The sequence below is a fragment of the Phyllobates terribilis genome, unplaced genomic scaffold (genome assembly GCF_046119375.1).
Source record: "Phyllobates terribilis strain yellow unplaced genomic scaffold, ASM4611937v1 Scaffold_5__5_contigs__length_657084704, whole genome shotgun sequence".
In the NCBI taxonomy this organism is placed as follows: Eukaryota; Metazoa; Chordata; class Amphibia; order Anura; family Dendrobatidae; genus Phyllobates; species Phyllobates terribilis.
The window spans coordinates 427,411,061-427,423,656 of NW_027362765.1; the positions used below are offsets into that span (position 1 = coordinate 427,411,061).

The following is a 12,596-nucleotide window of genomic DNA, read 5'->3' on the forward strand; positions in this document are numbered from 1 at the left end:
ATCTACAAGGAGTTTGTATATTCTCCGGTTTCCTCCCACACATAAAAAAAAACATACAGATAAGGATTTCAGATAGTGAGCCCCAATGGGGACAGTGATGATGACGTCTGTAAAGCTTTGTGAAATATGATGGCGCTAGAAAAGCAAAAGCATAATAAAAATAATTTTAATATGGTTTGCCTTGGCAGCTCTATAGATGATATTCTAAACAAAACAGGGAAAAAAAATATAGGAGGCCCAAGATTGATACATACAGGATGGGTAATATTGGGGGTCCCAGAGATAGACAGATACATCGCTCTGTTACCTATGGCAGCCCCACAGAGGCAGAAGGGAGCACCAGAGCCCACGCTCAACGCCGAGTCATTAAAATGGGAGGACTACCATTATAAATGAATGGTGGAGGTCCCAGGAGTCAGCCTTACACCAATCAGATACAATAAGTGCAGATCTTGAGTACAATCTTACTTAAAGGAGTTGTTTCCTGAAAATACATAAATACGCCTCTAATAAGGAGCACATGTGGTGCAGATGTTTCCTAGAATACTCCGTGTGGTTCCTCGTCAGATTCAACAAAAACATACTGAAATGAGGTTGAATAAGCGGTGAAAAAGTCAAACAACAAAGCGAGGGTAAGAAAACATCAGCGCTCTATACACAGCGCACAAACGCCAAGTGTCCAGAAAAGAGGATTATCCACCTCCGCAATGACGGGAAACACTACAGCAGTATTCTCCAACTCCAGTCCTCAACAGCCACCAGCAGGTCATGTCAGGATTTCCTTAGTATTGCTCAGGTGTAGGGTCAGGCAGACTAGGCATCTGCCTAGGGCCCCCACTCCTCCAGGGCCTGCCAGCCAGTGGCGTGCCGCTAATACCAACGCACCATGTGGCCCGTGAGTCCGGGGGTCCAGACGCCAGAGAGGTAGAAAAATCGTATGCAAACAAAAGAAGAATATACAAACTCCATGTAGATGTAGCCCCCCGTCATATATTGCATCAAATGCCAAGTTATAGCATGGTCCCCTAAGCAGATGAGTAACTTGAAGCTGAATGGGCCCCAATAGAAAAATCTCCAAAAGGTCCAACAACTATCCCCGGACTTATAGTATTTGTTTTCAGAGGATTATTCCTTCTGCAGGCAATCTTCAGCATCAGGTTTCACCTTCATCAGTGCTAGACAAATAATTACAGTGAACGTTGTTGAAATCACCACCATCAAAACACGATCTCCTAGTAGGGGACTTTCTTAAAGGACATGGCCAGTTGCTGCATCTGCCAAATTTCCTAGGACCTCTGGACCAAAACGGGGCCGAGTTTATTGTAAACCCTCGCCCAACGTGCTTGTTCCCAGGAGCGGTGGCGGCTGGGATTGTAGTGGGGGCTTAATCATCCCCGAAAATGCAGCCAACTAAGAATATACACTAAATGCGGTGGAATTAAAAATCTATCATACGTCTTATAAAGGGACATGGATCCAATAAGCTTTTGAGATGATCAAAACCTGCGAGTTTTCAAGTGGAAACTGCAAAAAGAAACGCCCCTTTTTTTGGAGGAGTTTTCCCATTTCCTGAACAGTTTTATTCCCAAAAGTGTTTTTGTAGCTTTTTGATTGGACAGTGTCTCGCTTGGAGTGGATTCCAAGTGGATCTGCCTCAAAGAAGTGATGTGTGTGGTTTTTCTTCCCCCTCAATTTTTTTTTTTTAAATCTCAAGTGGGGCGGGAAACAAAAAAAAAACAAAAACTTGCTGCTTATTTTTTCCTTGCAGATTTGAACCTTCAAAGCTTATATCAAATCTCCATTGCGTCAATTCTCTGCATTTTTCAAATGAATTGGGGGAACAAAACAAAAAATAAAATAAAAAATGAACGCACGCATTTTACACAATGTTTTTCCTGCAGAAAAAAAAATTGCTGCAAATACTGCATGAATGCACAAAAATGATTTCTCAGGCTTTTGAGGAAAAAAAAAAAAAATACACATTTTTTTTGCACATAACCCAAATACCATGCATGTGAAAATGATTTTTATTCCCCCAAATCCCAATAGAATATTTCCATGCAAGTTTGCAAAAAAAAAAAATATATATCAGCTGCGAAAATAAGTAGCACGTTTTACTAATTCCGCATGAAAAAAAGCGCGGATGGGACCATCAATGGGATCGATCATGTGGATTTGCTAAACGCCCTCAGAGATCTTTACATATTTTACACATGAGACGTTTATTGCGCGGATCAGCAGCGCTCCAGGTCGTCTGAGCAGAGGACGATCGCCCCCCCCACCGGGCTGCTTACTTTGCATCCGCTAACAATTATGGCTGTGTGATGTCAGTGATTATCAGGGAGTGGAGAACACAACCTATAACTAGATACACAGCTGCCCCCCGCCGGCTCATGGATACTCCACATTTTTCCTGTTTCCATTATAAACAATGTTTCTAATATTTCAGGAGCGAGATATGAAGATTGTCATAATGTGGAGACATTAGACATGGAGGGCTCTCCGCTGAGTCACAGCCATGGAAATGCAAGAAAAGCAGTGATTCAACAGAAAATAATGCAGGATGTAACGTCTGCCAGACGCGGTTACATTTCTACATATAAGGGAGGGGGATGAAGTTTCAGGACTTTCACTGAGCGCACAAGGCCTCCAAAAACACATTTCTATGACCCTTAGGTCAATTCTTCTCCCCTTGTTTGCAAACTATAGAGTTCCTATGAAAAAAGGCGTCTTGTACAAGTTCTCACCACCCAACCAGTGCTGGGCCTGTTCGCTCCATGGGCTGCCTCCATGATGGACTTTAAAGGGAATTGTCAGCAGGTTTTTGCTATGTAATCTGACAGCAGTATGATGTAGGGGCAGAGGCCCTGATTCCAGCGACGTATCACTTACCAGGCTTGTGTGTTGTCGTTTTAATAAAATCAGTGTTTTATCAGCAGGAGATTATCACTACAGGACTAGGAGTTTCGTGCCTCCTAGTCCAACCCCAGCACTGATCAGCAGCTTTCTATCACTATACATTGTACACAGAAAGCTGCTAATCAGTGGAGTGGACGGGGGTATATGTAGCACCCTGAGGATTCGGCTGCTACAGGGGTATTGCACCTCAGCCAGAGGTGTGATATTCCACTCCCGGGTAAGGATGGAGTGTGGAACTGAGCTCAGTTAGCTGCATGCACTACACACATCCCATTTCCGAGGAACAGACCGATGGTACTCCCACTAGAGAAATGTGCAGGTACGACAGTGTCTGTTCCTGGCTGGAGTGGGAGGGGGGTGGAACATCCCAGTAGTGTAGGGGCAGATAGGGGGAGCAGCCTGGGTAAAGCTAGGAGCTCATTGGGTGCTGGTCACCTGAGCTCACACATAGAGGGAGTATATAAGGTGGGCACCATCTTAGATCAGGGTCAGTCTGTGAGACGTCAGTCAGTTGTCAGTCAGCCAGTCTGTCTGAGAGCCTGAGAAGCAGAGCAGAGGAGAAGGAAGAGAGACCCAGAGGCGCAGAGGGGACCCCAAGATCCCAAAATAAGGACAAAAGGGTGAAGGGTCGGCAAAAGGGTACCGGATCCCAAGCTGGCAGAGGCTACAGCACACCTTAGCCAGGAACCGGAGGTCGTGGGCAGGATCTGCCACGACCCTCACCAAATCCACTAGAAAGGCATACCAAGCATAGGGTCAGGGAGCCCAGAGGAGGCTTGACCACCAAGAGACCCGAGGGAGCCGGCCAAAAGTGGATCCCTGGTGGGAACGGCCAGAAGAAGGGAGAGTCAGAAAGGAGCTCAGGACCATACTCAAGAATCGCCCGGGAGTTGACCGAGTCCAGGACCTGGTGGACGCAGCACGGCTTGGGTGGTCACTGCTGTACACAGTGACCCGAGCAACACCAGTAAGTAAAACCCTGGAACTGCATTTTATGCCTCTGAGTCTCCTTGCTGCACCTTCACAACCACCATCCTCCACGGCTGACCCCCTGAGGCTATACCCCTCCCGTTGGGGGTTATACTACCAAAGCTGCACACATACCAACAGCCTCAGCGGACCCTGCTGCAGCAGCGGCCTTTTGACCGCAAATCAACGGGTGGCGTAGTCGACACAAAGAACTCTAATAACATCTGTAGGACTGCCACACACTGAGCTTGACACCCTGGGCACGGACCGGGTCACAGCCACTCGGAGACTACAACCCCCATCTGATCCGGCTCCGGGTATTCCCTAACAGCACTGGCCCAGGGGGCGCGTCATATACAGAGCTCAGCATTCAGAGCACTGCTAGATCTGCAGCAGAGAAAACTGAATGTATCACAACTCAATGGGTAAACTAAGTGATACATTGCTGGAATCAGGGTCTCTGCCCCCACATCAAACTGCTCTCAGATGGCATAGAAAAAGTCTGGTGATTCCCTTTAATGGGGTTGTCCAGGATTTGAAAAACATGGCTGCTGTCTTCCAAATAATAAAGAGCTGCGGAATATGTTGGCGGTATATAAATGAAAATTATTATTATTAAATACAGGTCTTCAGGTTCTGTGTCATATTGCAGTTTAGCAGTTTAGTCTCACATTCTTCAAAAGGAGCTAAGCTGCAATACCGCACATAACCTGTAGTCAGGTGTGGCGTTTTTTTTGGTTTGTTTTTTTTGCAAATACTGTAGACCCCCTTTTAGGCTGGGGCTACACGGAAACTTGTGTCAAATCTCAGACAAGTCGCCTCAACCAAAAAAATCTGTGCAACTTATTGCCAAATCAGCAATAAGTCGCAGCTATGACTCCCATGGAAGTGTACGGCAGCGAGTTATGTGCGACCAGCGACAGAAAATTCAACTCATTAGGAAATGTTTTGAAACTGTGTCGCAGTCGGTCAGAGGTCGCACTGTATCACCATAGCAAACCATTAGATGTGATGATTTAATGTGAAACCACGATCTCAATGTTGCTCAACACATGAGGCTGTGCAGCCCCAGCCTTAGGCCACGTTCACACGTTCAGTATTTGGTCAATATTTTCCATCAGTATTTGTAAGACAAAACCAGGAGTGGGTGATAAATACAGAAGTGGTGACGTGTTTTATTATACTTTTCCTCTGATTGTTTCACTCCTGATTTTGGCTTACAAATACTGATGTAAAATACTGAACAAATACTGAACGTGTGAATGTGGCCTTAATCTGACTCTGGCACAGCCGAAAGCTCAGTTGAAGCCATGATTTGCTAGGGCAGTAATTAAATATAAATAGCAAAAAAAAAAATACTGCCATTTCCCTAAAAGAACAAGATGGAGCAAAAAAGTCATAGAAATATGGAATATTCACAGCTATGTTCACACTAGGTTTTTTCAGCGTTTTTTTTTCTGCAGCAAAACAGCAGGTTTTGGTGCGTTTTTCAGGATCCCAAAGTTCAGCTTCGCTTCTACCAAAGAAGCATGAACACAGGTCACCAATGCTTAATATATGTTCATGAAAAATTCCACATTACAAATGAAACAGTGTGTATGTATGTATGTATGTATGTATGGGTGTGGGTGGGTGTGTGGTAGTGAATTGGTCGGGAATAGTTTCTCTAAGACATTGGCAGTGCATTGAGTTTGTAGGACACTATTTACCGTACTTTCACACTTTGGTCTGCCATTGAGTTGCTCAAGCACTGTTCAATCTCACACCTTGGTCAGCCAATGTTTACTTTGTACACATCACCAATTTAATTAAACTGCACTAAACCTAACTGTCATCTCAGGTGACCAAGACAAGAAGGTAAACTTGGTGGGAGAAATCACAAAAATAATGTGTTTCACATACTGCTATACTTGCTTTTTTTCACTAAAAACACAGCAAAAAGTTTACACTAGGCGTTTTTTTCAGTGTTTTTTGCACCACCCATTTCTTTCAATGGGTGAAAAATGAAGTGCCACGCTCTATTGTGCAAGAAAACATGTAAAGCACAAAATCCTGAGGACACAAAAAAAAAAAAAAAAAAAGTGTGTGCATGAGATTTCAGACTTTGTTGGTACTGTAAAACGCAGCTGAAAATTTGTATAAAAAAAACACCTAGTGTGAACTAGCTGGACAACCCCTTTTTATAATAAAGCATTCACCCTTGTAAAGTAAAAATACCCTATTCTCAATGTGGCATAATAACATGCAAGCCCCGGGAGACCTGGTGCGGACATTGCTGAAACGGTGCCAAAGCAGTGGACAACCCCTCTAAATTAACGGTTCCATGGTGGAACATTACAGACTCTGCTCTGCTACATCTACTGCAAACAACCATCGCTTTATAAATGCAGTTTTTTGGTCCCTGAACTTCCAGACAACTTGATCTCATTTGATAAATCTGCAAATCCATTTATTTAAACCCTACGTCGTCTTACTCCCAAAAATCACTTTAAATATTGCCAGCCACTAGGCTTTTCCCTTCTGTCCAGCAGTGGAGGCGGCACTTTGTCTCTTTGTTCCAGCTTTAAACTGCATACAGGCATAGCAGGACGGCAGGCATTTACTCCAGAGAAAGTCAGCCTTTGAATAATTGCAGGTGCAATACATGTGGTGAAGGAAAGGAAGTAACAGTTCCTGTAGTGCTGGCAGAATGCTCCTCAAAAAGAGCAGATGGCGAGTTACAGAGCATAAGACTTTGGACAGTGCCAGTACATATTGAACTGGCATGTGCACCAAATTAAGTTTTGCCATGCTTTTCTACAGGTTGTGTGTGAAAGTTCAAGTACACTTTGATTTGGCAATGCCGGATTCATACATTAGCATTTGCATGCGTGCCGTTTTATTCCCATAGACTTTATATTCTACGGGAGTACTGACATATCCATAGTTTTGCAGAACACATTAAAAATAAAAAGAATTGAAATGAAAATACAAATGGCATCCGAGAAAAATAGATAAGACATGAAGTCCAAAAACAGAAAGCCAGGGACCAAAGATGGATGAAATACGGAGCTTTTTTCCCAGATTTAACCACCTGTTACACACGAGCCAGCACCACCACTCCCACCATGCAATGTCAGGACACGTCTCTATCCTCCATCATCCACAGTGATTCCTAATCCCTGACCTCGCAGGCTTCTCTCACCTAAGAGGTTCTGCAGCCTCCCGTCCAGAGGATTCAGAGAGGAGCTGTGCGCTCACAATCTGCATCCGGTGTAACATGAGCTGCACCACAAATCAGCCCCAGATGCGTTTTCCCCTTGCCCTGGATTATCAAACATTCTTTCCAGACATGACTTTTTCCTTGCAGAAAATGTGGCAGAAATGCGTCAAAACTTCAAGAAAAGACTCATTGGATGCCATGTAATACCAGTGCTGCCGGGGTGGAAAAATGTACACAATGGTGGGATTAGTGTCCAGACCTGGAGAGTTGCCATACTACAAGGGACACAGTATCCCTTTAAAAATTGGGCTTGCAGGACATCCAGACAAAGTGTTTAGAAAACAAGATACTTGGAATGTGTTTGCCTGCGTGGACGCGCTTCATGCCAACAATCAATATGACCCCGTCACTGAGCAGATCGCACTGCTGCAAATGATTTCAGTTTACGGGTTAATAGTAGGGTCTAAGGGGTAAGGTTTCTCCTTGTGGAGGGTGAAAAGGCAAGCCTGACATGTCAGAGCGAGGAGACTTGCCATGCCCGACATGTCATAGTGAGGAGACTTATAGGCCATGCATGGGATAATCGTACAAAAACATTCAGAGAAATCTACACTCTTTGTACTATTATCCCATGCATGGCCTATAAGTCTCCTCACTCTGGCATGTCAGGCTTGACTTGTCACTCTGCTCCAAAAGAAGGAACCACGTCAATCAATCAAGGGTCAAAGAGTTAAAAATCTGCAGATTGCAACCAGATCCATTAGGCCTCATTCAGACGGCTGTGTTCCCATACGAGTGCTATCCATTTTGTTCACAGATAGCACTTATACCTGTGCGATTCTATGAGGCCATTCATGTCCATGATTTTTCACAGAAAAATCGCAGAAACATGTAGGATTTTAATCCAAGGGTCAGATCGAAATTGGTAATGCAAGTCAATGGGTCCTTTGGGAAAAAAAATAAGTAAACAGGACTGCACTCAGATGACACCTGACTATCAGAAAGGAGAAGATTGAGACATTTTTTTTTCTCCACATACGAGAAAAACTGATGGCACTCTGATCAAAATAATCGGTCTGTTGTTCTTGTATGTGAGAAAAATGGACGTCTGAATGAGGCCTAAAATTAAGGTTTGGGCTACACGGCCGCAACACCGGTTGCGCGGCCAAAAATTGCACTATGCCGCTGCTAAATCACAGTGTAATGCAGGTGAATGGGGTCGCCTTGCAATTCCTGGGGTACAATGCAAGCAAGAAGCAAAAAACCTGAAGGGGTCTGACTAAATTTGCTTGTCGCGGTCCCTGGGTGTCGCAAAGTGACGCCTTTCACCTGTATTACGCAGCAATGTAGCAGCATATAGCATATTTTGGATGCACAACCTGTGTTGTGGCTACAGTTGCTGTGTAGCCCCAGCCCTAGGCCCCATTCAGACATCCATGTTTCCTTCAGTGTTCTGGATACGATTTTCAGCCATGTTTTTTTGGGGTTTGTTTTTCTATCAATATCTAACATCCATTTCCCACAAATGCAAAAAAAAATAAAAATAAAAATAAAAAATAAAAAAATAATAATCTTCAAGTTTCTCCTACTTAAACAGTAAAAAAAAACGGAAAGCACTCGGAAGATACAGGGATGCCATCCTGGTGCCTTCTGGTTCTTTCATTGATCTGGACCGGTAAATATGATCCATAAATGAGATCAACATCAGACATTTCTATCCGCAAAAATAAACTTTTAGGCTGTGTGCCCACGTAGCGTTTTTCAAGCGTTTATGCTGCGGAATTTCCGCAGCGTAAACGCTTGTGAAACGCTAGGTAATCCGCACCCCATGGTCCCCAAGGGGATTCCGCATGTTCTATGCACATGCTGCGGATTTTTCTGCAGCGTTTATGCTGCGTACAAAAATCCGCAGCATGTCATTTAATTTTGCGGAAGCGCAGCGGAACTCCCGCCATTGACTTGCATTGAGACGCATAGAATCCGTGTCTGTACATTTGTACAAGCGGCTTCTATGCGTCTCTATGTGCGGATGGTACCCAGTTCTGGAGGAGAGGAGACTCTCCTCCAGACCTGGGTACCATTGTACCTGTAAAAAAAGAATAAAATAACAAATAAAGTTTATACTCACCTGTCCGGCGGCTTCTCTCTGAATGCCGGCATCGCTTGAGGACCTGCGGTGACGTCACAGTCATGTGACCGCAGGCCCTTCACCGCTCTGTCTCGCGATATGCCGGCAGCCGGGAACCAGACAGGAACGAGCACTGCAGCCACGCCGGGACATCGGGGGCGAGTATAGCTTTATTTGTTTTAATTTTTACGGTTCACACTGTATAAATCCATGCTGTTTGCATGGATTTATACAGTGTGACCTAGTTGTCAAGCACTTTCCAAGTGATGCTATCGCATGCGGAAACGCATGTGAACCCGCATGTATTCTGCAGGAAAAACGCATGCACAATCTGCATGTACAATCTGCATGCGTTTTTTCTGCCAGGGAGATGCAGAAATGCTGCAGAAATTTTCTGCTTCATTTCTGCATCGTGGGCACATAGCCTTCGGCCACATGCACACGTTCAGTATTTTGTGAGGTTGTTACCCCAGTATTTGTAAGCCAAAATCAGGAGAGGAACAATCAAAGGAAAAAGTATAATAGAAGCACGTCACCACTTCTGGATTTATCACCCACTCTTGATTTTGGCTTACAAATACGGATGTAAAATACTGAACATGGCCTAAGGGTCCCTGTTCTATATGCACATGGGCGCGTCATTGCACATGGACAAATACTGCCACGCCCACACTGCACTTACACTCTGATTTGCATGTGGCTTCTACCCTGGTACATCACATCTAAAAAAAAAAAAAAAAAAAAAAAAAAAGTATAATTTTTATAGGTGGGGGGCACAAGAGCCTATACAGTCATATGTACAAACATACTGACGGCTCCCTTTAAAGGGGTTGTCTCACAAGAGACATTTCTAGCACATCCACAAGCCATGAATGTCTGATGAGTGCAGGTCCCAGGAGACCTGGATCTGCAACAAAACGGGGGTCCCCTTATTCCATTTGGTCGGCATCGGACCACCAGCGAGTGGAGCTGTGGTGACGCATGCGCCATCTCTCTCCAATCACAGCGATAGGAGTCCTGGCTGTATCTAGAACGGAGATGGGAATGAAAGAGTCGGCATGTGCAGCGCCACCATTCCTCTTGCTAAGGCTGGGGTCACACCAGTGTATTACACAAATCGCATGCTGATCAGAGTATGGTCACAGTGTGATCTGATTCTCTCGGATGTGGAGAAGATGGAGGGAAAAAAAAATTCTCTATTTTGTGAGGCTGCAAAAATCGGACTGCACTCAGATGTCATCCGAGTGCAGTCTGGTTTCCCACACACTCATTGACTTGCATGGCCGAATGCAATCCCAATATCGGATCAAACTCAGGCATGCAGAGATTTTTCTCCTTGGACAGACACTGATGTGCCCTGCCCCATAAAATAACATTGGTCTGAGTGTGATCCAATGGTTTGTCGGACTGAAAATATGGTCGTCTGCATTTGCCTTACTAGTCAGACGCCAGCCGGAACAAGGGATCAGGGGACCCATGTTCTGAAAATAGATGCCGGTCCCACCTATGTGACCTATCAGACATTGATGGCATATTCTACAGACATGGAAGGTCTCGCCCTCTGCAGCACCTTGACTATTACACCAGGGGTCTTGTGTATCCCCCCCCTATGACATCCATATGCTATAATGGGAATAGGGGGTCGGAGCTGTCTGAACGGGACATTTCGAGATGGAATAACAGACGTCATTGGGTTGCTTCCCTTATCAGTCGGTAACATAGTGATGCATGATCCCTACAGAAGACGCAGCCTGTGCCACATGTCCGCCGCGCCCCGTGGTGCCCACTGACTTAAACAAACATAAAACCCAAAAAGAAGGTACAAATAGGGCAGACACATGATAAAGCACATAATACATAGCCTAGGAACATGGAGCACATGCTAATCACACCTGGGGAGAGGTGACCAAGTTATTATCCAGTGAAATCTGGGAGGGCAGAACAAGACAGCAAATAAGGCATTCTGTGATTTGTAGTTCTCCAAATCACTTTCAGCATGTCTGAGATGGAATTAGGAGCGGAGCCGCTGCATGTAATGCTAGACGATGCCTATCCAGACCTATTACCATACACAATAAAGGCAGTTGTGTCCATGATGAGGGAAGAGCAGCTTATTACATGGCAGTTATAGAAACTGAGGAATGAGAAAGCCACAGAGAAGAGACCCCAGGAGACTTGGCCCTAACCTTACCTCTGAAGGTGATGGTCACTATGGGATCCGGCTTTCCCAGCTTGGTTTTAGGGACATTGGAGGCAGAGTCCACAAAGACCTTCAGCATGGCTGCAGAGCTGTGACTGTGTATGGAGGAAAGTTGTGAGTAAGTTCAGCTGCAGAGGACTCCCAGCTGGGACTGCTCATCTACAGGCAGCAGCATGGAAGAGGGAAGCTGCTGCACAAAAGGGAAGGTTACTTTAAGAAAAAAAAAAAAAGTTGGGTGGATCTCACCAGCAATTGCATAGCAGAGGCTGCAAAAATACCTGTAAAATGATCCCTGTGCAGCTGAGAGCTGGTGCAGAGCGCAGGTCCCAGCCTGTCAGCTTCTCTGATGGGAGGACATTGCACATTTCACTATTTCCATAGGTTTGCATCGCTGGCGGTGGTATATACTGTATATACTGCGGCCTCCCTAGGAGCAATAACACATTATTTAGGGATATAGTAGGATAACTGTCTGATGGCGACAAAACCAGAAACGTTTTTATCTTGGGTCAAAAAGTAGCCACCGATTTACAGCCAAGTCTTGAATGTATGGAGAAAAGTTATTTCAAGAGGTTTAGAAATGAATCTCTAAGGCTATGTTCACACATAATGTTTTTATCAGCATTTTTTTAATGCAAATTTTCAGCTGCGTTTTGCAGTACCAGCAAAGTCTATGAGATTCCAGAGATCTCATGCACACATCATGGTTTTTTTTTTTGTTCAGGATTTTGTGCTTTGAGTGATTTTTTTGCAAGATAGAGCATGTCACTTCTTTCAGCGTTTTTTCACCCATTGGAAGTAATGAGATGTGGAATAAACGCAGGTGTCTGGTTTTCAGCGTTTTTTGTGCATAAACCTGAATGAGATTTTTTTTTTTCACTGAACATTATGTACATTCATAACAGAGACAAAGGGACGGTGAAAAAAACGCACCAAAAAAAAAAGCAAGAAAAAGCAACAAAAATCCAGAACAACCTCCTGGAAAGAGATCAGCTTTTGCCGCAGAAAATGAATGCAGAAAAAACCATGATGTGTGAACATAACCTTACAAGCAATGATTTGGCCAATTGGATCCCAATGCCATGACCCTTATTTTAATCTTTTTTTTAATGGTTTGGAAAATAAAAATCACGACTTGTGTATTTTTTTACAAGCATACTTGGATTTCTTTGACAATC

General features: G+C 44.4%; 1 protein-coding gene across 4 annotated transcripts in view; it reads right to left on the reverse strand.

Moving 5' to 3' along the window:
- Positions 1-11,641, reverse strand: part of MYOF (myoferlin) — a 152,442-nt gene extending 140,801 nt beyond the window's left edge. For 3 of the 4 annotated variants that reach the window (XM_073685255.1, XM_073685254.1, XM_073685252.1), the window contains exon 1: positions 11,410-11,641. In XM_073685255.1, the coding sequence (XP_073541356.1) occupies positions 11,410-11,497 (88 nt within the window). In that variant the 5' untranslated portion in view covers positions 11,498-11,641. The remainder of the gene's footprint in view (positions 1-11,409) is intronic. The other variant, XM_073685253.1, reaches the window with a different exon arrangement.
- Between the last annotated feature and the right edge of the window lie 955 nt (positions 11,642-12,596).